Raw genomic sequence first — 23,950 nt, 5'->3', positions numbered from 1 at the left:
AACGCGGCCCCGCACGGCGTCATCGGGCGCGGCCCCTTGAGCTTCTCCACCCCGGATTTCTTCATGGCGATGGATTGCTGCTTGAAGAAGAACAGGCTGCGCCACAGGTCGATGCGGGGCTCGATCCCCACGAAGCCCTCGCACAGGACCACGTAGGTCGCCAGCTGCAGAATGGCGTTTGGTGCCAGGTGATGCGGCTGCAAGCCAAAGAACCGGAGCCATTCGGCGAAGAAGGCGTTGGCCGGAAGCTCGAAGCCCCGCTAGAAATGCTCGGTGAAGACCACGACCTCTCCCACGGCGGGTGTGGGAGCGGTCTCGGCGCCAGGAAGTCGCACCAGCACTTGGGAGGCCGGGGGCAGCAGCCGGTGGTGATGGAGCGCCTCGATGTGCTCCTCGCCGACGTCGCTGCCCAGCGAGGCTCCCTGCGACGACGCCTTCTGCGCCGAGGGCCTCTTCGAGGAAGAACCACCGGCCATGGTTGCGGGTGACGGAAACCCGAAGGGGTTGGCGACTTTGCGGCGAGGAAGACGGGGAAGACGGAGGATGCGAGATCTTTCTCTCTGGGCACAGGGAGGAAGAGGGCGCGGATGCGGGGCAAGAAGGGGGGGTGAATGGCCTCCTCGGAACCCCCGCATCCCATTTAAACCCCCACGAAGCGTCGTGGGGAGGGGATCCGGTGCGCACTGGACCCCCACTGATCCCGTGTATTACGGGCGATAACGCTTCCCTAAGCCCAACCGTCGTGGAGTAAATCCACAAAGGATCTCTCACGCGGAGGCCGAGGGGGCGTCGTGGCGGGACCCAGGGCCCAGGCCCGGTCCCATCATCAGTAATCACCATCATTATGCTAGACGGGGCCTGGCACGTGGGGTTCTCCGAGCGGCTTGCGACGAAGCCGAGGCGTCGTTTCAAAGCCAGCCGGTTTCGAAGCCGACATCCCTCATCACAAATAATGGCAAAAATATCAAGGCAAATCATCAAGCCGGTGAGGCCGTCCGCCAGCAGGCGGCAGGCCTCGCCAGCTTCGGGGACTACTGTCGGGTGGATAACCCTGGGGTAGGCTCATCAAGCCTGCTCCTTCATTTTCAGCCCAAAGGACATGAACATATACAGATCCCCAAGGCCCAAGTCTTCCAGCCGGCTAGGCAGCGCCTACCGGGTAGAGGACGAAGCGGCCATCCCTCTGCCGGCCAGGCAACCCCTGCCAGCTAGGGTCGAGGCGGCTACCTCTTCTGAGTCGGCCTGGTCCAGCCAGCCCGGCTAGGAGTGAGGCTGCCGCACCGAAGCCGGCTAGCCAAGCAGGCTAGCCGACCAAAGATCACAAGTCACATCAGGTCGTAGGTCAGGATGAGACCTTACGGTTAAAGGTAGCTACGCGTCAGCAAAGGTACTGGATCGGGGCGCCCGGCAGGTACGAGCGTCGGCGGCCACGCCGCTGACCTACCCTGCTCTGATCCATCACCTAGCATAGTGTCGGACCGTCACACTCCCAGTCCATTACTGCACTCAGCGTGGGAAACAGTGGAGACGGCCGTACTACCTGCCCATGACGAATCTCGCTGGGCGACGCTTGACGTACAGCGCGTGCTCGGCGTCAACCTTACGCGAGAGCTTCATTGGCCAGCCGGCGGGTCCCACTGCCAATCGAGACCATGCAGCCGGCGGGCCCCTCAAGCGACAAGACAAGACTCTAGTGGGCCCCTGGCCAGCCGGTGAGGCTGCCAGCCGGGTCCCACACTTGTACCCTTTATCCATATTGTAGGCCGGCGGGTTCGTCTATAAAACCCCCCGGTTGCCCTCCATGCAAGGAGGCCGATCATTCCACAGTCAAACAACACCATACGCTCACCAACCATAGAGAGAGAGAGAGGCAGAGACGAGCCTACTGCTCCCCTCTTCCTCCTTCCAACACAGCTCTAGGAGCAACCCTGTACTCTGTTCATACACATCAAACACTCCGGCAGGATTAGGGTATTATCTCTACGGAGAGCCTTGAACCTGGGTACATCGTGCGTCCCATGCGTGTACCAACCTCGTTCCGAGCGTCCATCTTTGTCCCTTCGGTTCTCACCGACTTTAGCCTACCTATGGCATATGTTGTGAGTATTCACCGACAACATCAGTTCAGATTAAGGGCCATGTCGTGTGTGAGATATTTCCTCGTTCAGAAATGTCGCACTGAGCACTGGTGGAAAAAGGGCCTTTGGTCGCGGTTCGCAACTGCCATTAGTCGCGGTTGCGCAACCGCGACCAAATAGGCAGTGCCGGCCGGCCGGCGGCGTTGAGGGCGGGCGAGCGAGGCGGACCGCGCGCGGTGGGCGAGGGAGGCCGGTGATAGCGGCCGGCGACGCCGTACGTGGGCGAGAGGGGGCGGCGTCGAGGGCGAGGGCGACGGCGGGCGACGGCGGGCGGCGTCGAGGGCGAGGGCGAGGGCGGGCGGCGAGGGCGACGGCGGGCGGCGTCGAGGGCGAGGGCGACGGCGGCAGGCCTTCGGCGCGGCAGAGATCGGAGAAGACGAGAAATGGAGGCGACGGTTCGGGCCCTTGTATTTATAGCCCCCCCTTTAGTCGCGGTTGTCCAGACCAACCGCGACTAAAGGGTTTTTTGGCGGGTTTTTGCGTTCCCACGCGCAACGACCTTTAGTCGCGGTTGGCGAGGCGACCCGCGACTAAAGGGTAACCTTTAGTTGCGGTTGGCCAGACCAACCGCGACTAAAGGGTTTTTTGGCGGGTTTTTGCGTTCCCGCGCGCAACGACCTTTAGTCGCGGTTGGCCAGGCACGACTAAAGCCCCTCACGTGCACCAGCTGGCCACCGAGCGCCCTGGGCCCAGGCCTTTGGTCGCGGTTCGTCTTCCGAACCGCGACTAAAGAATTCATTAGTCGCGGTTCCTACAGTTTCGCGACTTATGGGGCTGGACGGAAGCCTCTTTTTCTACCAGTGGAGGCAATTCAAACGAACGACGTCGCACATCTTTCAATTCACCTCAAAAACGTCGCAGAGGAGCTATTCGTCCCGACACAATATCATGTGGCTGGATGAGTCAAACATGTCTTCTTCTTTTTTGCGGAAAGAAATTTTTCATTGATCAACTATGATGATTATTTTCAGATCCAACAATGCTAGCTATCTCTATAGGGGAATTCCTGAGCCAGGATGCCGTGCGCTGTTGCGAACGGGCCTTTCAAGCTAGAGTGTGACTCGCCGCATTTGGATGCATGTTGATCTTAGTTAGACTAATGATTTTTTTGAGTCAGAACACTTCTGATCTCATTAACCCGGTACGCATACCTCGAATGATCTTTATATTTGGAGAGCTAGCCGGAGTTCTTCATCCAGTGCTGTCATCTCGGCTTCCAGGGATCACCACAGTTAAAGAGCACATGCGTAGCGGCAAAGATGACATCACCTTCATGATCACGTAAAATCATGCGAGCCCCAACCGTGCCATCTTCCTTAACAAATGCGCCATCAATATTTAGCTTACCATGGTTTGCATCGGAAACCTCCCAGCGCACGGTGCTTCTGTTAGGCCATCTTCAATGTTTGTAGGATAGTTGTTGATAAATTTTGACACATAAGATTTTTAATGATGTGTCATGCGATAAATGAGAAAAGAGAGCAAGGTTGTATGTGAATTAACCAACATCCTTGCACAAGCTCTAATGTAAAATGAAAGAGCATCTTATTTATTACTTCCTCCTTCGTCCGGAAATACTTGTCCTAGAAATGTATAAAATGAATGTATCTATAACTAAATTGAGTCTAATTACATCTATTTCTAGGACAAGTATTTTCGGACGGAATGAGTACATGTGTGCACTTCGGCATGCTCACCTGCTTTCCTTTTGTTAAATCCACCTTCGGATGAGTTGAATATGTCTTCCTACAGATAGGGAAAAAAACCTATCTGCGTCATAATTTCTACTTCTACTTTTGTAAATAAAATTACACATATCAAATTCCTCACCATGGATATTCACTTTCGTGATGATCACCGCATAGTCCCACCCTATTTCTCGGAGATGTCCTTTATCCCACTTTGGTTGTCAGAAGAAACGAGCATGCGTCTGGCCAATAGATTGTCCAATGGTGCGAGATCTTCTCGATAAGCAAGAGCCTCAAGTGTCGGAGCATCAATAATGTGAGCATAGCTAATCGATGATGAACCCAAGTACTATCCCTGTGTATCTCTGCAAATCGCTGTTGTCGATACCCTGTTACCTTGCCATGACACCGCCCCATCAACACTAAATATTATGATTGGAAGGTCCGATCTAGGGAAGACGCATTGCTACTTGTAAATTGTGTTGGATTTTTTCTGAAAAAGAAGGAAGATACGGTACAATAGAGATAAGTATTTTTCTGAGTGAGAACCAAGATTATCGAACCAATAGAAAGACCACGTAAATGCTTGTCTTCAATGCCTATAAACAAAAAAGCACACACTTGCACCCAACGCGGGCAAGGGGTTGTCAATCCCCTTAAACTCATCACTTGAAAGTGATAAGTAGTGACAGATAGATAATATAAATATAAAATAAAATCACAGAATATAAATAATAGAAATATTTTTAGTATTTTTGGAATTTGATTTGTGAAGACACGAGGGACATAGTTTTTGTTAGAGGCTTCTCTCTCATAGAAAACATATGGTGGATAAATAAATTATTATTGAGAAATTGATATAAAAGCGAATAATCATGCAATATTTAATCATGACAATTATCACACATATAGGCATCTTGCCCGTAAGCAAGTAGACCGACTCATGCTTGTTTCTACTACTATTACTTCACTCATCGACCGCTATCCAACATATATCTAGAGTATTAAGTAAAACAGAGTAACGTTTTAAGCAAGATGACATGATATAGACAAAGTAAATCCAATTAATATGAATAAACTCCATCGTTTTATTCTTAATGAAAGCAATACAAATATGTGTAATGTCCCTTTCTGTTAGTGGAATTGAGCACCGTAAGATTGAACCCATTACAACGTATCACTCCCGTTGAAGATGAATCAATCTCTAGTTGATCAAATCAAACCAATAGATCAGAGAGAAATACGAAGTTATCATAATCATGCATATATAAAAGACCAGCAAAGACTCAATATACTTTCATGAATAATCTAAACATAAACCCATAATTCATCGGATCCCAATAAACACACGGCAAAAGAATGATTACATAAGATAGATCATTGTGGGAATCGAAGTGATCTTGGCAATGAAGAACATACACAGAGAGAGAGGGAGATAGCCATCTAGGTATTAACTATGGACCTGTAGGTTTATGGTAAACTACTCGCACATCACCATGGGAGCAACAAGTTTGATGTACAGGCCATCCGTGATCGATCCCTGAACAAGGTTCCAGATGGGCACACATCGTAACAGAAGCTTGCGGCGGCGAAAAGAGTGTTTCGGAGGCTCTCTAGGGTTTTCCCAATATATATGAATTTATAGCAAAGAGATCAGGGCCAGAGACCGTGGGAGGTGGCCCCAAGCATCAGGGTGTGCCCTCTTGGCTTGGCGCCACCCCGTGTCACCTCCGGTCTCCCTTCGAAGCTTTTAGGTTTTATTTTTGTTCATAAAAAATTTATCAAAAAGTTTCAGGACATTTGGAGTTTGTTTGATACAGTATTCCTGAAAGGCCAAAAATATGCAGAAAACAACAGCTGACACTGGACACTAGATTAATAGATTAGTGCCTAAAAATGAGATAAAACACCGTATAAATACTTATAAAACATCATATAAGTGCTTATAAAATATCATATAAATGCTTATAAAACATCCAAGATTAATAATATAATAGCATGAAACAATCAAAAATTATAGATGCACCAACGTATCACACATTTGTCATTGCACATTGCTAGCTACCACACTTCTTGGATTTTCAAGGGTTTCAACTAAAAAAATGCATAGCAAAGAGATGAGTTGTTGTTTGGTGGCTGAAAATTTTGTTCGTAAGTTTATTTCCTTCGGGCATGCCATATTGTTTGGAACGACGAAGAACCTACCGTGATGTAAAGAAGGACATGAAAAATCTTTGGATACGCTTGGACGATCAAGAAGTTGGATACAGGAAGGGTTCGTTGAACCAGTTTTGAAGAACGGCCACCGAAGACGAGAACATCTCGGATGGTCCGAGGAGTGTCCTCGACTTGAAGACCGGTTCAGTGGCTACCCCATCGTGTACCAGATTGGGGTCACTCTCCATGTTATCTCTTGGTCAAGTGAGCTCGGCAGTGACCCCCCCCCCACCCACACACACACAAACTCCCATTCCGGTTCACTAGCGGTCCACGTCAAGGCGGACCATGGCGCGAAGAAGGAATACTCCCATAGACTTTACGCATATTCCAAGATTTCCAAGTTGTCTACAACATGCTTACTATATGTAGTTGACCTAATTGTAACCCTAGACGACCCCTCCCCTTCATGTACCTGTATAAATCAGGGGTATGCCTTGTAGACGACACACAATGATCTCATGGCGGATCAACATATACTTTGTACTCCATCCCAAATCAATAGAATATAAGTATGGCGTAGGGTTTTATCTCCTAGAAGAGCCAGAACCTAAGTAAAATTCCTTGTCTCGGTTACCATCGCATCTAGTCTTTCACACGTGCGTATGAGTTTTTCTTTGAACCTCTTGGTTTTTACAGGTTTCAAAGCCATAGCGGTCAGCATAGAATATAAATATTGATTAAACATATAAATAAATAAATACATAATTATTATTGCCGTTAGGGCATATTTTCAACAAAAACAAGTCAAGGGCTTGCTGCACCACCATTGCTTGTCCAATAGTCGCCTCGAAGAAAAATGAAATTTTCATCGGCAAATAGGAGATTCGAGATATCTAGGCTGCGAGCCACTTTAATAGGTGTCAAAGTCTCTACAATGACATTCAAGATATCAGGGTAGAACATTTCCGGCAGGCAAGTCTACAAGATACAAGTTGGTTCGGTTCATGTCCTCGCAACCCCTTGCCTAACTATTTATCAATAGAACATTTTTTGTAAAAAAAAAGCTTCTTACTAAATGTTGTTATTTCCTAGAAAACCATATACAAAATATAATGGAAATTACACTTATAGCAATGTATCAATGCCTAAAAGGTGGTCTATTTTGTAGTTAATAGATAAATAGGAGAGCAATGTGTCTTCACCAGATTCAAATAAAATATTGTTTTTTTAGAAAAGGAGGTTAAACCCCCTGCCTCTGCATCAATCGATGCATGCATCCATCTTATTAATTATTTCACAAAGGTTTAACAAGAGGATACATCAATCCACCTAAAGCCACCACTCACACCTACAAGAGGATATAACGTTTCCAATCCATTCACATAACTCATCGGGAACAACAGCCGGTGCAGCACACCTAAAACGCACACGTTTTACCAGCCGCCATCATCCTCGAACCACCGACCCATCTTCAGGAAAGAGAATACGCATCATCCTTGCCAGTCCAATCATCCGTCGACGCCACCACGACGCCCAACGGCGCCACCGCCCTGCGCTCATCCGTCCAGATGTGAAGACTCCGGGAGATCTGTCATGCGTATCACCTGCCAAGCAGGCATGACTCAGCGTAACACCTGTCGGCCAGGCATGACTTGACAGATCCACCGAAATTCTGTGCAAGACGAAGCCGCTCCACCTCCTGCCTCGGTCTGTCAGCGCTGCTCCACAAACGATGCTCCCAAGAGAGAAACGGCACCGCAGTACCGCCATCGTCCGATCTGGAAGACCAGATCCTAGGGTTTCCCCCGAAGCAGTGCCACCACCAGCAACCGTTCAGGACCCACACAGTGCCCACCACCATTCAACCCTCAAGGCGATGCCTTCAGGAAGGTCACGACATCAAGGACGCCGCCGCCGCCCACCGGAGTTAGGGTTTTCACCCGAGAGGCAAGGAAGGGGAGCAGAGGAGCAGATGTACACCGACGTCTCCAAAAAGAATAACGGCGCCCTTGAGGGTCGTCGTCGGCGCGGCTGGCCTGGGCCAACCAAGGGTTTCCCTCAATCTGAATCTCCTCCACCGGCTTCATCCGCAGGTAGGGCCCCGGCAACCACGCCGGCACCTCTAAGAATCCGCAGGAGAGAGGCCCACAGATGAGTACCTAGGGGCGCAGGTGGCGGTGCGTGCAGCGGCCGACGAAGGGGAACAGCACACCTCCACAGCGACGCTTCCAAGAAAGATAGCGGCACCCACGGGCGTCGCCGCCGCGGCTCCGATGAAGACCGGAGCAAGGATTTCTCTCGGAGCTGCGCTGGATATCCACCGCCACTAATCGCTGAGCATGGCCGCCACGCACCATCACGACCCCCAGCCAAGGCCACTGCACCGCGCGCCCTGAACACTGCTCGTGCCCAGCTGACCAGCGCAGCCTCGCCCAGCTGCCGCTCCCTACCACCAGGGCCGAGTGCCCCGCCAGATCCAGGCCATGGAGTCCCGGATCCGCCATTCGCCGCCGCCGATTGGCGAGATCACACGGGATCCCGCAACCGCCGACGCGGGGCGCCGCCGCCAGAGCCCGAGGGCCGACGCGAGGGGCCCCGCCGCCGCCATCCCCGAGGCGCGCACGGCTTCGCCGGCGTCCCCTCCGACAGCGGCGAAGTGGGAAGGGGGCGGAGATGGGGTCCGGTGCTCCTGCTGTGGCGGAGGAAGCAGGTCGGAAGGTTGGGGAAGGCCACTAGCAAATCTGCTGTCAACAGCCGGGAGCCAGGCAGGAGTGCACGGAGGCCTTCCTCCGACGGCGGCAAGGGAAGGGACGGGCTGGGGAATGGCCGGCGGCTAGGGTTTGAGGAGCCGCCCGAGTCGCCTGGCGAGATCGCAACATACTAAAGGTGATACCCTCGCTGTTGGGAGGGCCATTGTGCTAGTTCTGACGACAAAAATTGTAGATACAGTCTAGCAAAACACAAATAATCATATGTTCACACTAGTTTCATTCTCATGCATGACTGGTAGTGCTTTGATGGTTCATCTGGATGTTCCAAATTGTTTTTGACAATTTATCATATTATATGTCCAATTCCGACAATTGTGTCATGCAAAAAGTACAACCAACTTTACAAGATACAAATCAGCTGTCAACCTCTCTTGACAATCGAATTGAATTGGAAAATCCAAATCGCATGCTCAATCATGCCAAAATATCCTCTACTATACACTCCACGAGGGTGTAGTTATCACTATTTGCGGTGAAAGAACATCAAAATGGATGATGTGTCAAACGCTATTGCACACATCAGGTTAGATGATGGCAAGTAACCACCAAGACTTCTTTCTCCAAATCTTATATCTTCCGGTTATCTTTGTATGGTCTCAAATAACATATCATTCCATTTATCTATAGGTCCAGGCATGCACCAATGCAGACAATCCTGAGGTGGAGGCCTTCCATCCGGCCCTCTTTGAGTCATCTTGTTTGGGTCCAGATTTGTGTATGGTCCAGGATGCCCATCAACCCTTAAGGCAAAGGGTTTTGTAATGCTCATCAGTTTCAACTTGGAACCTTGCTTGCCAGAATTCTTGACTACCTTTCTGAAGCTTGCAACTTGTTTTTCATGCATTGCATCTATGAATCCATCCCTCACCGCCTTGTCCAAGGGCTTAACCTTCCCGGTGCATGATCCACCTACATTCCATGTCGCACGTTCGTAATGGTCTGGTGAGTATGTGCTCAAAATAGCTATACCTTTGAAATTTGGTTTAGTAGCCACAGCCGTTAGGCAAGTCTCAGTGGATGCACCAAAAGCATCAATGTTGTTCATCTGCATCTTTCCAGCTTGAAGAGGCCACCAGCTCTGTCCTCCAACAACCTTGCCATTCAGGATATAGGCTGATGGTGTGACAAACCAGTGTCCAAAAGAGAGGACTATCACATCGAAACTTGGGAGAAGTTCCATCAAAGTCTTATCTGGGACATCGAGGAAAACCTTACTAAGGCCGTCGGGAGCAATTCCCAAAGCTTCTTTTGAATTGTGTAATAGCCAAGGAGACCAAATGCGGATGATAGTTGTTGAGGTTGAATTGAAGATCCACCTACTCATCCTACGATCGCTAAGGTTTATTGGGGTGTCCACCTGTTAAAAATGGAATATAGCACTTACAAGGATAATAAAGCATACATTATCCAATCAAATAAGCTACAGTTACGCACAATTCTTTAGGTTGGTATAAATCATACATTATCCAATTGAATAAGCTACAGTTACGCACAATTCTTTAGGGAGGTTGGCCTTGGTATTTCGGTTAACCAATTCAGAGTTCGGTTTTAATTTTAGTGATGGTAAACATAAGTATGACGCACATAAGGATGAAACTTGAAGCAGCAAAGCCTACTCAGAGTTCAGTTTTAATCTTAGTGATGGTAATCATAAGCCACACTCAACTCAGAATAAATCATTCATAAACAAATTACCCTGCCAACATCTATCAAACCATTAGTAATATAGTAGTAGTACCAGTGAAGTATATATGTGGTCACCTGCCATAGGATGCAAAGGAGAGACTCCATCTGGTTCTGAGCAATCGAATCCCCAGCGAAAGCAAGTGTCTTGCCCCTCATCAGCTTCAGAAACCTCCTTGCATCAAAGCGCGGGAGAGCGCACCGCTCGGGCTTCCATCTCCAGTTCTCGTATCCCTTGTCCGGCCGCCCGTTCGCCTGGCAGTTCTCCGCGCGTTTGATCAAAGGGCAAGAGCTGCTCGTGTACAGCGGCGCAGAGGAATCAGGAACCCACCTCCCACGAGAGAGATCACAGCTGCCTGCACAATGAACTTACATCAACTTGTGTGATTAGCTACCGTTGATGGAGGGGATCATGAGGAAATCAAACCGGTAGAGTTGACCACAGATTTCATTTATGTCTTTAGGATATGTTGCGGGTAGATCAATCAGGGTAGTGAACTAACACACACCTTAATTACCTTGAGCATGTGTAGGCTCCAGGGTCAGCAACAGAGCAACCACCGACATAATATAACGATGGTTGAGAGCCATTGCTGCATTCCTCCAGCCACGGCTAGAGCCTTCTTCCCTGACACACACCTGGCCTGCTGCGGTTCACAATTAATGCCAAAAAATAATTGAAAGGATAGTAGTAAGTAAGTACTCTCTCTATAAACAAATATAGGAGCGTTAAGATCACTAAAGTAGTGATCTAAACGCTGTTGTATTTCTCTACGGAGGAAGTAACAATCATCAACAGAACAATGCTCGCACTTGGTGAGCTAAAGCAGCTAGACAGATGTTGGTTCAAACCTTGAGCTCGGCGTGGTCGTGGCCAGAGGAATGGTCCGATCCAGGAGCAGCTCTGCTTGTGCTGATCAGGGTAAGACTTATGAGACGACCCGAGAAGAGTGTTGGCCCTGTCGAATTTATGTATTTAGCCCGCGCAAACTCGACTGGAGGGCTTCCCGCCGCAGAAGCCGTGACCCCGATTCAGATTGCAAAACACGCCAAACGTTGGAGTCCGATTGCAAAAGGAGAGTTGTTGACTTGTTGGTGCATTGGCCACGTTGGTGTATTCATGCCCATAGCATATCCTAGTACTAAACTAGTGGAGTAAAATGGGGTGCCTTTTTAGTATTTTTTGAACGTGTTGGGAGCCCATGTAGTGACAAGAACTGTTAGTTGGCGAGTAATTGAAGGTCAGTTGTTTGAGACTTCTCTAGATTATTAACGACCTCTGACAGCGGACGGGAGAACCGGATTCAGTGGGACTTCACGTGAGAAGGCATCGAACCTAAGTGCGGCCATGTTGTTTTGTCAGAGAAGAACATGCATGCTTCACAAGCCATAATAACCTAATTAACCGCAGTCATCTCCAGCTGCATGCATTTGGACAAAAGTAACAATCCTGAAAACTACAGTAGGCAAAATTAACTGAAAACGTCTTATCCTCAACGGTCAACACCTCACCCCTTCGCTTGTCAAGCAATCATAGGTTTTAAATTAAACAGTGGACTATGCCTCTTGGCGACGGATCTCTTTTAAACACTATGATGTGCTATAGCACGCTATTTAAAATATTTATTCTTGTGTTTGGACAAAAATCCCTTAACGCAAAAGCGTGCAGCGTGCTATTCATAATCATGCAGCAGGGCAAAGTAGTGACCCTCATGTATGGTACCAAAATATACCTAGCTTTTCGTCTCACCCCTCCTCTCGAAAAAAAAACTAGCTACCCTTTCGAAACAGGCTCTTGTCTCGCTTTTATAGATAAAGCACAAACCAAATTACACGATCAAACGCTACAAAATAGTGAGTAACAGCAACGAATCTAGGATGAAAATGCAGGGTAGGCTCTGAGACGGAGCCTAGTTGGTTTAGATGACCGGCTACACCTGTTTTTTTGGACTGGGACTTTCAAATATGCTGAAGCATGGTACTAAAAAAACAAATCATGATTTTTTAGGGTAGGCTCAAGCCATGCGAAGCCTGGCCCTTAAAGTCATCACTAGTGAGTAATAATTGGACAACATAACATGCACGACTATGTTGCCAAGAAATAACACTAGAAGGCCTAAATACAGCGACACGTTTTGTAGGACACTTGACCTCCACGAGAACACCTTCAAAATGGGAACCACTACCAGAGACCAAGATGGACAAGGGTCTTCACACGTAACCCTGACACGGAGAGAACCACAACGATGTCCTAAGGGGGAGAGCGACACCCGCGGGCGTCACTGCCAGAAGGGCAAAGTTTCGCTCGGTAGCTACCACGAGATGCCTAGAACAACAGCGTCGAGCACTAGCCTCAAGATCTGGATCCAGATGTTTCCACTGCCATCGACAAGGAATGAGCCTGAGCCATCTAATGCTACACCCCTCGCTGCACCCACATGACCAAGATGCATAGCCACCGCCGCCACCAGATGCTTGCCGGAGAGCCAACCATGTGGGCCGCCATCCGGGCCGCTGCCCCAGCATCCATGTCTGAGACACCGGCAATTTTCCACATCAAAGTGCATTAACCACAGTAGGAAGAGCAGAAGGTGCCCTCTTTCACTCCTAGCCTCACATCAACCATCGAGTCTGGGTCGATGCTTGCATGATACAAAGCGCCCACACCTAGAGTGGTGGGTTGCAAACGCATTGTTGTTGAAAAAACTGTACTCCCTTCGATCAATATTAATTGACGCTGCTTTAGTACAACTTTGGGCGTACTAATTTTTCTTTTCATGAGAGTTGCTTGTGTAATCTAAAACTTGTATGTCCCATTCTTGTATTGTGACATACTAGTGGTTGGAGCCTGCCATTGCTTTAACTTAAAGGGAAAAAAAGAAAAGACCTCACCTTCATCTCAAAATTTAAATAAAAAAAAACTTTCTCGCATCACGTGGACATCACATCCATCTCAAAAATAAAAGGAAAAAATCATAGAAATTTTTCCTCAAAAATAAAAGCCGTAATTCTCACTTTCATCTTTCAAAATTAATCTCCAAAAAAATTAGAAAATTTTATCGTGCCCAACCAACATGTGCCTCGTGGCGTAGCTAGTTGGTCGCCCTTCTCGTGCACCTTAGGGCCAGTTCTTTTCCAGCTTATTGTTTAAATAAGCTAGAAATGCAAAAAAAAAACTCGTTTCTCATAAGCTAGCTTAGCTTATTTCCATGTCTCTTCTCTTCACAATGAAAAAAAGGTGGGGGTAAGGAGCTTCCCGCAGCTTTTGACTTAACCCCGAAGGGGTATAGGGAAAGGACCCAATTTTTTAAAGAAATTACGATGAAACTGCCACTGGCCTGTCACCCCGCTCCGCCCGCTCGACCCCCACTTCGCTCGCTCTCGCTCCCCCGCTCACGAGGGTTCCTCTCCAAGTGATTGCAACACTCCCACATCTTACAAGATTGCAACATTGGCCATTTTCCAACAACACTAGTGATGTTGCAATCTCGTAAGATCACAGATCCTTATCTCTACAAGAAGGATGGTGTTTCAACAACGCACCTCTGCAACAACGTTTTAAAAACACGCTTCTGCAACAACATTGATGTTTCAGAAAAACAACAGCGACATTTCAATCTAGGCAGGTGCAATCTGTTTTAAAAACACACCATTGCAACAACAACGATATTTCAAAAACTCACCTCTGCCAATAACAAGGTCTCAGAATCGCCAATAATTGCAATCCAGGCACGCTTAGATCACACATGATGGCTTGCCGCACCGCACGATCATGTTTAATCAGAAGGCAGTGCAGGCAGATGATGTCTGCACACATCAGTCGGCAGAACACAAGCGTTTTCCTTATAAAAAGGTTCAAGGCCGGGAGATTACAGAGGTTAAGATCCAGTCGTTATGGGCTTTGATCTCGACGTTTACTATAACCTGTACAGAGGAGATCAAACCTAACTTAACCGGATCAGCGTACAAACTCACAAGCACGCTATACACCCTACAATACATATTTCAACAACTACCAATGAGCATCCAGTGAGGAAAAAAAGTCTGCAGAACTTCCACCACTTTCTTACGTTTACTTCGAAAAGCAGCAGCATCCATTACTCCAGCGTAGGCTTCCTTAAGAGATGACTATATTTGCAGAAAGGGCGTAACGGAAAAAAAGTTGTCATCGCCGGCAGTTGGGCAAGAAAAGCTTACTGCTGGAAGACAATCATCATGCGTTGGACTGTGATGCCAAAATAAATTTATATCCATCTGTCAAACAGAGCCACTGCCTTTTCTGGCTGCTGCATAAATAAACATCGCCAGCATGCAGAACAACGCCTGCAATGTCAAACTCGCTGCAACAAGTATACACGTTAGGAGATTCATTAATACATTACCAACATGAAATATAACATCTGCAGTATAGGCACGATGAACCTACCATTGTCGGAAAGGGCATAGCAGAAGCATGGCATCAAGGACAAGGAGTTTACAGCCTGCTAAGTGGGATGCAAATCAAAAGATATGGAAGAGCGGGGGCGTTTAAAGGAAGATGCAGAGTTTCTTCCCTCAATTCTTCTCTTCTCATTAACAGCATGGTCAATATTTCCAGAATGTGCACCCATTAAGTTACTAATGTCGACCAACGCTCCAGCTGGCGTATGGTGTCGCTGGGTCTTACCTTTAGTGTCATTTGCATTGTCAGTTTCAGATAAACACATGGAAGAAGGCTTCGAGGTCTTTGGAGTTTCACTGATTGGACGACTTCCAACATGAAACATATTGGTGTATTTCTTCGCGGGGGTAGCAGGAGCATTTCCAAAGGATCCAGTGTGCTTTCTACAAGACATTGTCTGGTGGGAAAATGTTGCAAATTCAGTTTTTCCATTGATCGTACTTATTTTTGATAAATCAGGTCCACCTTCTTTTGGGGCAACAGTTGAATTTGGCATCTCAACATTACATGCAGATGCCAAAGAGTGGCCTTCTAAATTATTTGTTGAAACCACAAGATCTGATTCACCCAGAAGGCTTCTCGCACGTTGAAGTGCAGCACTAGAAATAGCCATTGATCTGCCTCCCACGGTACTGAATCTGATAGAATGCTCACCAGATTCAGAAACTGTGTTATTAGAAAGTTCAAATGGCCGGTGTGGTTCCTTATGCACTTCGTTTTCTGTTGGACAAGATGCAAGATCAAGCCTCTGTTCTGGGTTTTTCCGCTCAAAAATTATTTTTGTGCCTAGCTTATCGCCCACATGTCCAAAAAATTGTGTCGAAAGGGTATTCTCCTCCAAGCCCAACAAAGTAGCAGCTCGAGATACACCAGCTGAAGATATATTAACTGTTCTTGCACAGCTTGTCTTGAGAGGTGAAGCAAAGACAGGAATATTTTTGTCCGTGTTAAGGAGATTATAATTATCTGACAAAGAATAACTCAAGGTTAGACCTCTTTAAATGGCAAATGTGTACAAACTAAAATGCACAAATATTATGCAATAAAGAAGTGCATGTTACCACATCAACATGCCACTCCAATGCCTGACTTGATCATTGGACAGCTCACCGTGATCATACATTGTATGCTTGAAATTTGGTACTATTGAAAATATACATTTGCTTATTATGATTGAAGAATGATACATTCTAGACAGAATAGGGTAAAAAGCTGCCTCGAAAGTCAAAGGCAATAAGTGTACCATTCTAAATGAAAGCTCGACATAATCAGGTTACACGTTGGTGGTCCAGTGCTAGGGTTTACTTCTGTTAACTGGGTCTAGATTTTACTAAAAAGCATTGCAGAACCTTGGGATTAGCACCCCAGTCTAGCAATGAACTGCTGCATCGAAAGTCTAACAAAGGTATAACAGACTGATGGTTAGCTAACCTATGGGCCGCGCGGTATTGTACAAATGAACTACAGGACTAGTTTGAGAACTTCAACTAGACATGCATGCCGAACTTCTATACCATCTTCTATTGAAATAAAGTAGCAGCAGCTGCATCAGTGAAAGTCTCAGAAAAGTTTGATCAGCTGTTATACCTCTATTTATTTTGACTTCTTCCTCCAGAACAGCCTTTGCTTTCTGCACAGAGCTTTCACTAATCAAGACTGACTTTCCAGATCCGGTTTGAAACATTGGCAGTTGATTTCCATAATCTTTGTATCCGTTCAAAATAATATTGCATATGTCAAAGGAATGGAAAAAGGAGTCACAAGTTGCTTTTAAGATCAAAATGTAAAGAACTCTGTAAATGCCCCCACTATATAACCCAATGATTGAAAAAACTACCTTTCCCCGTGAAGTTCCGTTGCTCCAAAAGCATACTGGCCTTATGACTTGAACTTCTATTTTGGGGTACAAACTTTTGTATTCCAGCTTGAAACGCTGCCTCTTCAACAAAGGCTTCTCCGTTGCAATTGTTTACTGGTTTGCACATACAAAGCAATTGTAAACTGAGTGCAGATTTTAAAAGTTTTTTTCTACCAACTATATAGACCCATGTGCACGAACTCTTAATTTAGAACATGAAAGTACCACTTTTGACTGCTTCTTCAGCCTCTGAGGAACGCAATTCATTTCTACAGCCATCACTTGCTAAGATAGACCTTCCTAATCCAGTTTTGAACATGGGAGTGTCATGGCCACCATCTAAATGAGCTTCGTCTTACAGACAGAAATTTGATTGTCAGTACATATAAATGCACATTTATCACAAATTTAGTGGCAAGGGGGGACACTTGTTACGAAACCATTTTCTGTGTTTAGAGAAAAAAATTACCTTCCAATTCCTTTGCAATATTCCTTGGCTCCAGAACTGCAGTTGCCCTCTTAACTGAGCTCTTACTTATAGCAATTGACCTCCCTAACCCAGTTTGAAACAACGGCAGGTGGTTGCCATCCTCGTGATTTTTCTCTATTCGAGTGACTGAAAAAGATTATCTGATATATGAGGAACACCCCAGATGTGTCGGTAACACAGACATAATCAACTTGAGAAAGTCAAGTACCTTGCATTGAACTATCTCCATTCGGTGTAACACTTCTATCAGTCATGATCAAACTGCTACTCATCAAAACAGATCTTGGTGTTTCACTTTGAAGAGTTGTGGCACAAACACTGCTATCTCCATGTCCTGGATCTCAAAGAGTACAAACAAAAAATGCTGATCTTCTGCATTAACAACAACAAGAAAGCCTTTACTCCCAAAGAAATTGGGGTAGGCTAGAGTTGAAACCCAAATAAATAACAAGGCCATGTGTCTATGTACCAGTTGGTTTAATTTTTTCTTCCTCCAATACTGCCCTTGCCTTCTGAGCTGAGCTCGAGCTCACAGCAACAGGCTTCCCTAATACTGTTTGGAACATTGGGAACTGGCAGCCAGTATCCCAATGTCCTACACAAAGAAGTATCACGTAGAAATAATCAGTGTAGCTGTTTGGATAAATTAAAGACAGATAGTCCAAGCTTTTTTTAAAAGACCCAGGTACTCCATCTTACCACTCTTTTCCGCATCTCCCTCATTCAGCACAGCTCTAGATCTCTCAATGGATCTTTCGCTGATCGTGACTTGTCTTCCTGAACCAGCTTGGAACATCATAGACTGGTTAGGCCTACCAAAACTCTCTGGATTTTCTAATAGGAGAGGAATACCATCAGTACACCAAAAAAAAGGCATGTGTTTCACAATAACCAGGCAAGATCATTAGCTCCGAATTCAAAGCAGAAAAAGCATAGCTCACCCTCGCTTGTATTATTATCCTTCAACACAGACTTAGCTTTCTGAATAGATGCTGAACTGACTGATACAACTCTTCCTGAACCAGTTTGGAACAGTGGAAATTGTTCCATGCTGTCAACACCTGCTGACAGAGTCAGTTATTTCAAAAATTTAAGGCATGCTTGGAATTTGTTCTTTAAGAAACTATCCAGAACTTTTATTATACTATCATCATAATGACCTTGTTCTGCAGCCGTTTGCCCCTCCAAAACAGCTCTTGCTTTACCAATAAAGGCCCGGTTCACAGGAACCGCCCTACCCATTCCAGTACGGAACGTTGGTTGTACGGCACAAGCAGCACTATCAACATCTATTGTGTAACAAAAGTGACAGCTTTCAAAAAAAAAATGCTAAGAAAAACTGGAAAATATACCAGAAGTTTTCACAAACAAAAAAAATATACAGCTACCAATAAATAAAATTATGTCTAAGTCACTGTATGTTACTTCTATGGAGTAGAAATGTTCAACAAGCTAAGCACATCTAAATACATCTTCAGTTGTAAGTATAATAAATAGTCCACCAGCTGCGGAAAATTTGGCTAGTTTGATAAATATTCTACTCCCTCCGATCCATATTAATTGTCGCTGATTTATTATTAATTATGATATAATTTCTAACAGTACAAAGGATCAACAGATCCTAAATTACTCCGAGCCATATAAATGTTGCCATGAACAAAGTGATAACAAAGCACTTTCAGCATTTACATAGAAAGTAAACATGTGTTAAACTTCCTACCTTCTAAAATAACTCTTGCCTTTTGGATTGAGTCTCTGCCTGGCAAGACTGCTTTTCCTGATCCAGTTTGGAACAATGGGGGCATGGCAGTGTTATGCACTCCACCTAAATTTCATAAGATGGAAAACTGATAGTGATGCATAACCTCGAGAAAATAAAGTTCGTACAGCTATCAAACCTAGGCACTTTCTGGCTATCATTGCAACATTCAATCTTGTCTCTGCAGAGAAAAAGGAAGCAAGTCTTACCTCTAAATGGGGCGTCCATTCCTCTCAATCCGCCCTCTACATCAGGTACATCCCCAAATGGTTGCTCTGAAACACAAAATCTGGTCAGCCCAGCAGAGAACATACAGAAACGGACAACGGAACAATTCGACCGAAGCAAACGAAAAGTTGGGCACATAAGCTCTTACTTCTCTTAATGCCAGCCTTCTCCACCTCCTCCCCGACCAAAGCCCTGGCCCTCCTTATAGCCCTCTCGCTGAGAGACACTGGTCTCCCCGACCCAGTGCAGAACAGCTCACCTTTTCCTGCATCCCCGGTTGCTCCGGCCATCCCATCACCTTCGAGCAGCTTGCTCCGCGCTGCAGATTCCATCAGCAGCAACAGGCCAGTCACCAGTTAAAAAAAAGCATTTGCGTCCAAACGCCGAGACGGGGTATACACACATGAGGGCACACCGTGCTCGCACTGACAGGACCAAGTATGACGAGGTGAAGGGAGGAGGCGGTACCCTGGACGAGGAGGTCGGCCATGGACTCTACGCGGCAGCCGTCAGCAGCGTCCTGGCCTAGGGTTTCGGATCGGAGAAACGACGACGCGGGAGGGGGGCCAGTCAAGTCAGTATCCAGCACAATTTCTAGGAAGGAACAGACGCCGAGATGAGAGGACGATGGGGCCGTACCTTTGGCCGGCGCGTCCTCGAATGAAGCGGCGGCTATCCCCGCGGCGCGCCCCGGCGCAGGAAGAGGCGGGGCCGCGGCGGGCGGCGGCGGCGCGTCGGGGTCGGGGGCGGGGATCCAGACTTGGCTGCCGTCGGGCCGGCCCCAGACCTGCCACCTTCTCGGCATCGCGGCGGGGGTCTCTCCCGGAATCTCGGCGGGAATCTCTCGCTCAATCGCCGGCGGCGCGACGGGTCCGAAAAGAGAGAGCGAGAGAGATTTGGGACGAAACTCTCTTGGAAAGGGTGATGGCCAAGCGGCGCGCAGCGTGCTCGCTCCCGCTTTTTTTTCGTCGCGCCCGAGGAAGATGGGCCGGCCCTACCGTACCGTGGGCTTGCGGGCACACAGGGATGTCCAGCCTGGTCGGGTCAGAGCCTAGCCCGGGGTGCTCCTACACGGCGCTGCACGAGCCCGTTCCCTCTCCCGGTGCCTGCAGCGTCGGATCCTGGTCCGGCCCAACAAAAAGGTGGACGCCCGATCCCATACACCAGTCGTTGAATTTCTAGAAAGTAAAAATTGTCATGGTAAATTGGTTGATCCATTGGTCAACCTTTGCCTTTTGAATTATTATTTAAAAATCATGAAAATAAAAAATGTTCGTGCATCTAAAAACAATATCTTGAATTTGAAAATTAGTCCACAAAAATATGAAAAGTTCATCAAATCTTTCGAAACAAAGTTCACCAATTCGAAAAAATGATCATTAATTTCGAAAAAAGTTCACAAAACAGAAACAAGTTTATCGAATTTGCAAAATAGTAATCAAATTTGATAAAGAATCATTGAACTTTTAAAAAAATAATCAAATTTGAAAAACAAGTCATAAAGTTTGAAAAACGTTCATAGGATTTGGAACAAAAGTTCACCTAATCTGAAAAGAAATAACATTTTTTTCAAAAGTTCACCAAATTCGAAAACCAAAATAAAAAATCATGTACTTTTTCAAAAAGTTCGTTCAACTGGAAAAAATCACAAATATTTAAAAAGTTCATCAATTTTGAAAAAGTTCATCCCTTTCAAAAACAAATCATAAAAATTCAAAAAAGTTCATCAAAATTTGAAAAAAGATCATCGATATTCAAAAAAGTTCATAAATTTTTTAAAAAGCTTCATTTATTTGGAAAAAAGATTGTTAATTTGAAAAAATTCATAAAAAAGGATACAAAAATAAGAAATAGAGAAAAATTGAAGAAAAATCAGTCCTGAAAAAACCTAAATGAAAAAACCCATCTAGGAAGCTTCCAAAAGCTTCACAAAATCGGAAAAACCTCCCTCCCGCTAGAACTTACATAGGTCGGCAAATGACCGAACACTGCAGGCGTCGGTTAAGAAAAATGCACTTTAACCGGCGCCTGCAACGCCAAATAGGATTTATCCCTAGCCCGCATGCTGCCGGAACCGCCTATTTTCGCAAGGTGTGTCTGTCGCGAAGCTCTCTCGCTAGTCCAAGACCTACAGCTTCAGAATATTAGCATAGCTTATGATTCAAAGCAATTGGTTGAAGACTGTAAGCACGGCAGTCATGGAAGAACAGGACCAATCATCACACAGATAAGGACTAGAACTTCTACCTTTTTGTGTAATTTTATTTTCGAAGGTCGTGCGGCCATTGTTGACGCATATAGTTAAGCTAGATTTTCCCTTTCGCTGGCTCTAGATCGTCATGTTTGGTCTGGCCAACCACATGACCCAAATTGTGTCCCACAAAGTGTGGTCTTTAATTAATAAAGTTTGGTTTATTCCTAAAAAACTAGAAATTGGTCGGTTTCGGTCTTTCATTTCGTAGAGAAAATTCAAAAAAATAACATTTTTGTTTCGAGTTTGAATGATAGAATAGAATGAAACTGTTCAACTCATCTATTTTTAATAGAAATTGTTTCTTCACCCAACACAATCGTTGTTGTCGTTGTTCCTTGTTGTCGAATCTGCGGAAGTGCCTGAGTGTTGTCCAGATCAAGGGTTGGAGTGAGCTGAATTGAGGTGGCTCAACGCACAAAAAGGTGGAAGGTGGTTGGGTCGTCGCAGTGGCGGTATCCTGCATGAGAGGAGTCGGCATAGGTAGCTGGGACTAGGGGTGGGAGGTGACGAACATGGTAACCACATCTGCACCATGGGGGTGGGGACGAGCTCCTTCAATGATGGTGTCAGTTGACGGAGTAAGAGAGAGAGGAAGAGATGAGGGGTGGATGGTGCCGGAGCTAATCCGATGACTATGGTTCTTTACTCTAACGAGGATCGAGAGGTGAGGGAGTGACTAGATGGCAGGGGCTTGACGAAATGAAAGGGGAATTGTCTGAGGAAGGGGGTGAAAGCCCCATGCAGAGGTCATTCCACATGACTCCTTCAATTTGAAGGAATGTGCAAGTGGCATATCAAGTGTGTATTCAGTTCGGGTCCAACCAAACACAACGACGAGGCTCGGCTGTGGAACGTACCCGTTCCATTTCAACCCATGACACAAACCAAACACACCTATATATCGTAGCAACAAGTGCTCTTTTCTATTTCTCGCATATAGCGAGTATAGCATTCGGCATGCCTCAATGCTCCAGCATAATAGGGGCGACCCATTAACTTATGTGCTCCTCAGTTTCCTTTTTTTTTGTTTCCTTTTCCTTTTCCGTTGGTTTTCTTTTTTTCTTTTTTTATTCCTTTCGTTCACGGTTTTATTTGTTCCATCATGCTTTTACTGGACTTTCTTCTATTTCTTTCGTGATTTTCATTGATTTTTTTTTGCATTGGTATCTTCGGTTTTGTTCACCATATGTTGAAAGTTTTCCAGTACAAATTCTATATTTTTCTGTATATCAGAAACATATATTTTTATGTCCATTTTTTCCATACACTTATGGATTTTTGGTATATATTCAACATAAAATTACATCTTTACATTATTTAAATACAGATTTAATATATGTGTAATACATGGTCAACACTTTTACATGGAAATTTAGCTTTTCTTTAAACGCTTGAGTAACATTTTAATACATGGTTAATTTTTTCTATACACATTTAACATTTTTCCAAATGCTTGATTAATATTTTTGAAGTACAATATTAATATTTGTTTGAATACATGGTCAACATTTTCTAGTACAGATTTACTATTTTTTAAATGCTTGACAAACATTTTTCAAATACTTGTGTATAATTATCTCAAATTCTTTATTAACTTTTTTAATACAAGATCAAATTTTTCACACACATATTATATTTTGTATATGCATTTCTTCTGTACATGAGAAACATTTTCTCTCTTCAAATATAACATTTTTTGAACACTTGATTAAAAAGATCAAACGCAGTACACATTTATTTAGAATATTTGGAAGTATAAGAAATAATAAATAAATAAAACTAAAAGACATGAGGTTGTGGCCTCCCGCTCGCTTCGGCCTGACCATATCACGCTGCCATTCACGCGAGGCTTCCCTTGTACTCCCTCCGTCCTAAACATAAGTCTTTTAAGAGGAATATAGATTTATTCATTTTGCTTCGTATGTAGCCCTCTAGTGAAATCTCTAAAAAGATTTATATTTACAAACGGAGGGAGTATTAACGTTCATCTGCATGAAATAGAGGCGTCCGCTTTCATCTGCGTGAAATTTACCAGCGTTGAAGCTATGGGTTAACCCATTTTAGCCTGTTCTTTTCTATTTTCTGGGTTTCTTTCGAATTCAATTGGTTTTGTTGGCTGGTCTTTTCCATTTGTTACTTCACGTTTTTTTACTTTCATGGTTTTTACTTTTTTTTCTCCTTATTTTTTATAAATACGTGATTAACATTTATTAAGTTATATTTTTATGTCTCCTTTTACATAAACATTGTACTTTTCCGTATACATTAGAAATATTTTTTCTATACAAGTTTAACATTTTGAAAATACATGATTACATTTTTCAAACATAAATTTTGTATATCTACTTTTTCCATGCATATTGTACATTTTTTGTATGCATTAAATACTTTTTATATACACACTTAATATTTTTGAAATACATGATTACAAAATTAAACTGTTAGAATGGGCCTAACCGAATGACGTAAAAGGCCACTGA

General features: G+C 45.2%; 2 protein-coding genes across 10 annotated transcripts; both read right to left on the bottom strand.

Annotated features, from left to right (window-relative positions):
• Nucleotides 1–9,055: 9,055 nt before the first annotated feature.
• Nucleotides 9,056–11,078, bottom strand: LOC123441432 (protein YLS7-like). Its single transcript, XM_045117870.1, has 3 exons — nt 10,959–11,078; nt 10,453–10,796; nt 9,056–10,114 (listed from the first exon to the last, which is right to left on the bottom strand). The coding sequence occupies exons 1-3, from the start codon at nt 11,029–11,031 to the stop codon at nt 9,338–9,340; spliced, it is 1,194 nt and encodes a 397-aa protein (XP_044973805.1). The 5' UTR covers nt 11,032–11,078; the 3' UTR covers nt 9,056–9,337.
• Nucleotides 11,079–14,260: 3,182 nt separating this feature from the next.
• LOC123442789 (protein BREAST CANCER SUSCEPTIBILITY 2 homolog A-like) lies at nt 14,261–20,144 on the bottom strand. 9 transcript variants are annotated; one of them, XM_045118923.1, is made up of 16 exons: nt 19,856–20,144; nt 19,685–19,741; nt 19,365–19,535; nt 19,198–19,263; nt 18,950–19,054; nt 18,390–18,518; nt 18,171–18,293; nt 17,929–18,063; nt 17,699–17,824; nt 17,438–17,569; nt 17,209–17,355; nt 16,965–17,093; nt 16,719–16,853; nt 16,469–16,585; nt 14,867–15,847; nt 14,261–14,780 (listed from the first exon to the last, which is right to left on the bottom strand). In XM_045118923.1, the coding sequence occupies exons 1-15, from the start codon at nt 20,019–20,021 to the stop codon at nt 14,925–14,927; spliced, it is 2,661 nt and encodes an 886-aa protein (XP_044974858.1). In that variant the 5' UTR covers nt 20,022–20,144; the 3' UTR covers nt 14,261–14,780; nt 14,867–14,924. The 9 variants fall into 9 exon arrangements, with proteins under 9 accessions (XP_044974858.1, XP_044974860.1, XP_044974861.1 ...); XM_045118925.1 differs by having other exon boundaries at nt 17,438–17,563; nt 19,856–20,134; XM_045118926.1 differs by having other exon boundaries at nt 17,929–18,054; nt 19,856–20,134.
• Between the last annotated feature and the right edge of the window lie 3,806 nt (nt 20,145–23,950).

The sequence above is a fragment of the Hordeum vulgare genome, chromosome 3H, assembly GCF_904849725.1.
Source record: "Hordeum vulgare subsp. vulgare chromosome 3H, MorexV3_pseudomolecules_assembly, whole genome shotgun sequence".
In the NCBI taxonomy this organism is placed as follows: Eukaryota; Viridiplantae; Streptophyta; class Magnoliopsida; order Poales; family Poaceae; genus Hordeum; species Hordeum vulgare.
This window is presented reverse-complemented; position numbering and strand designations above follow the sequence as displayed.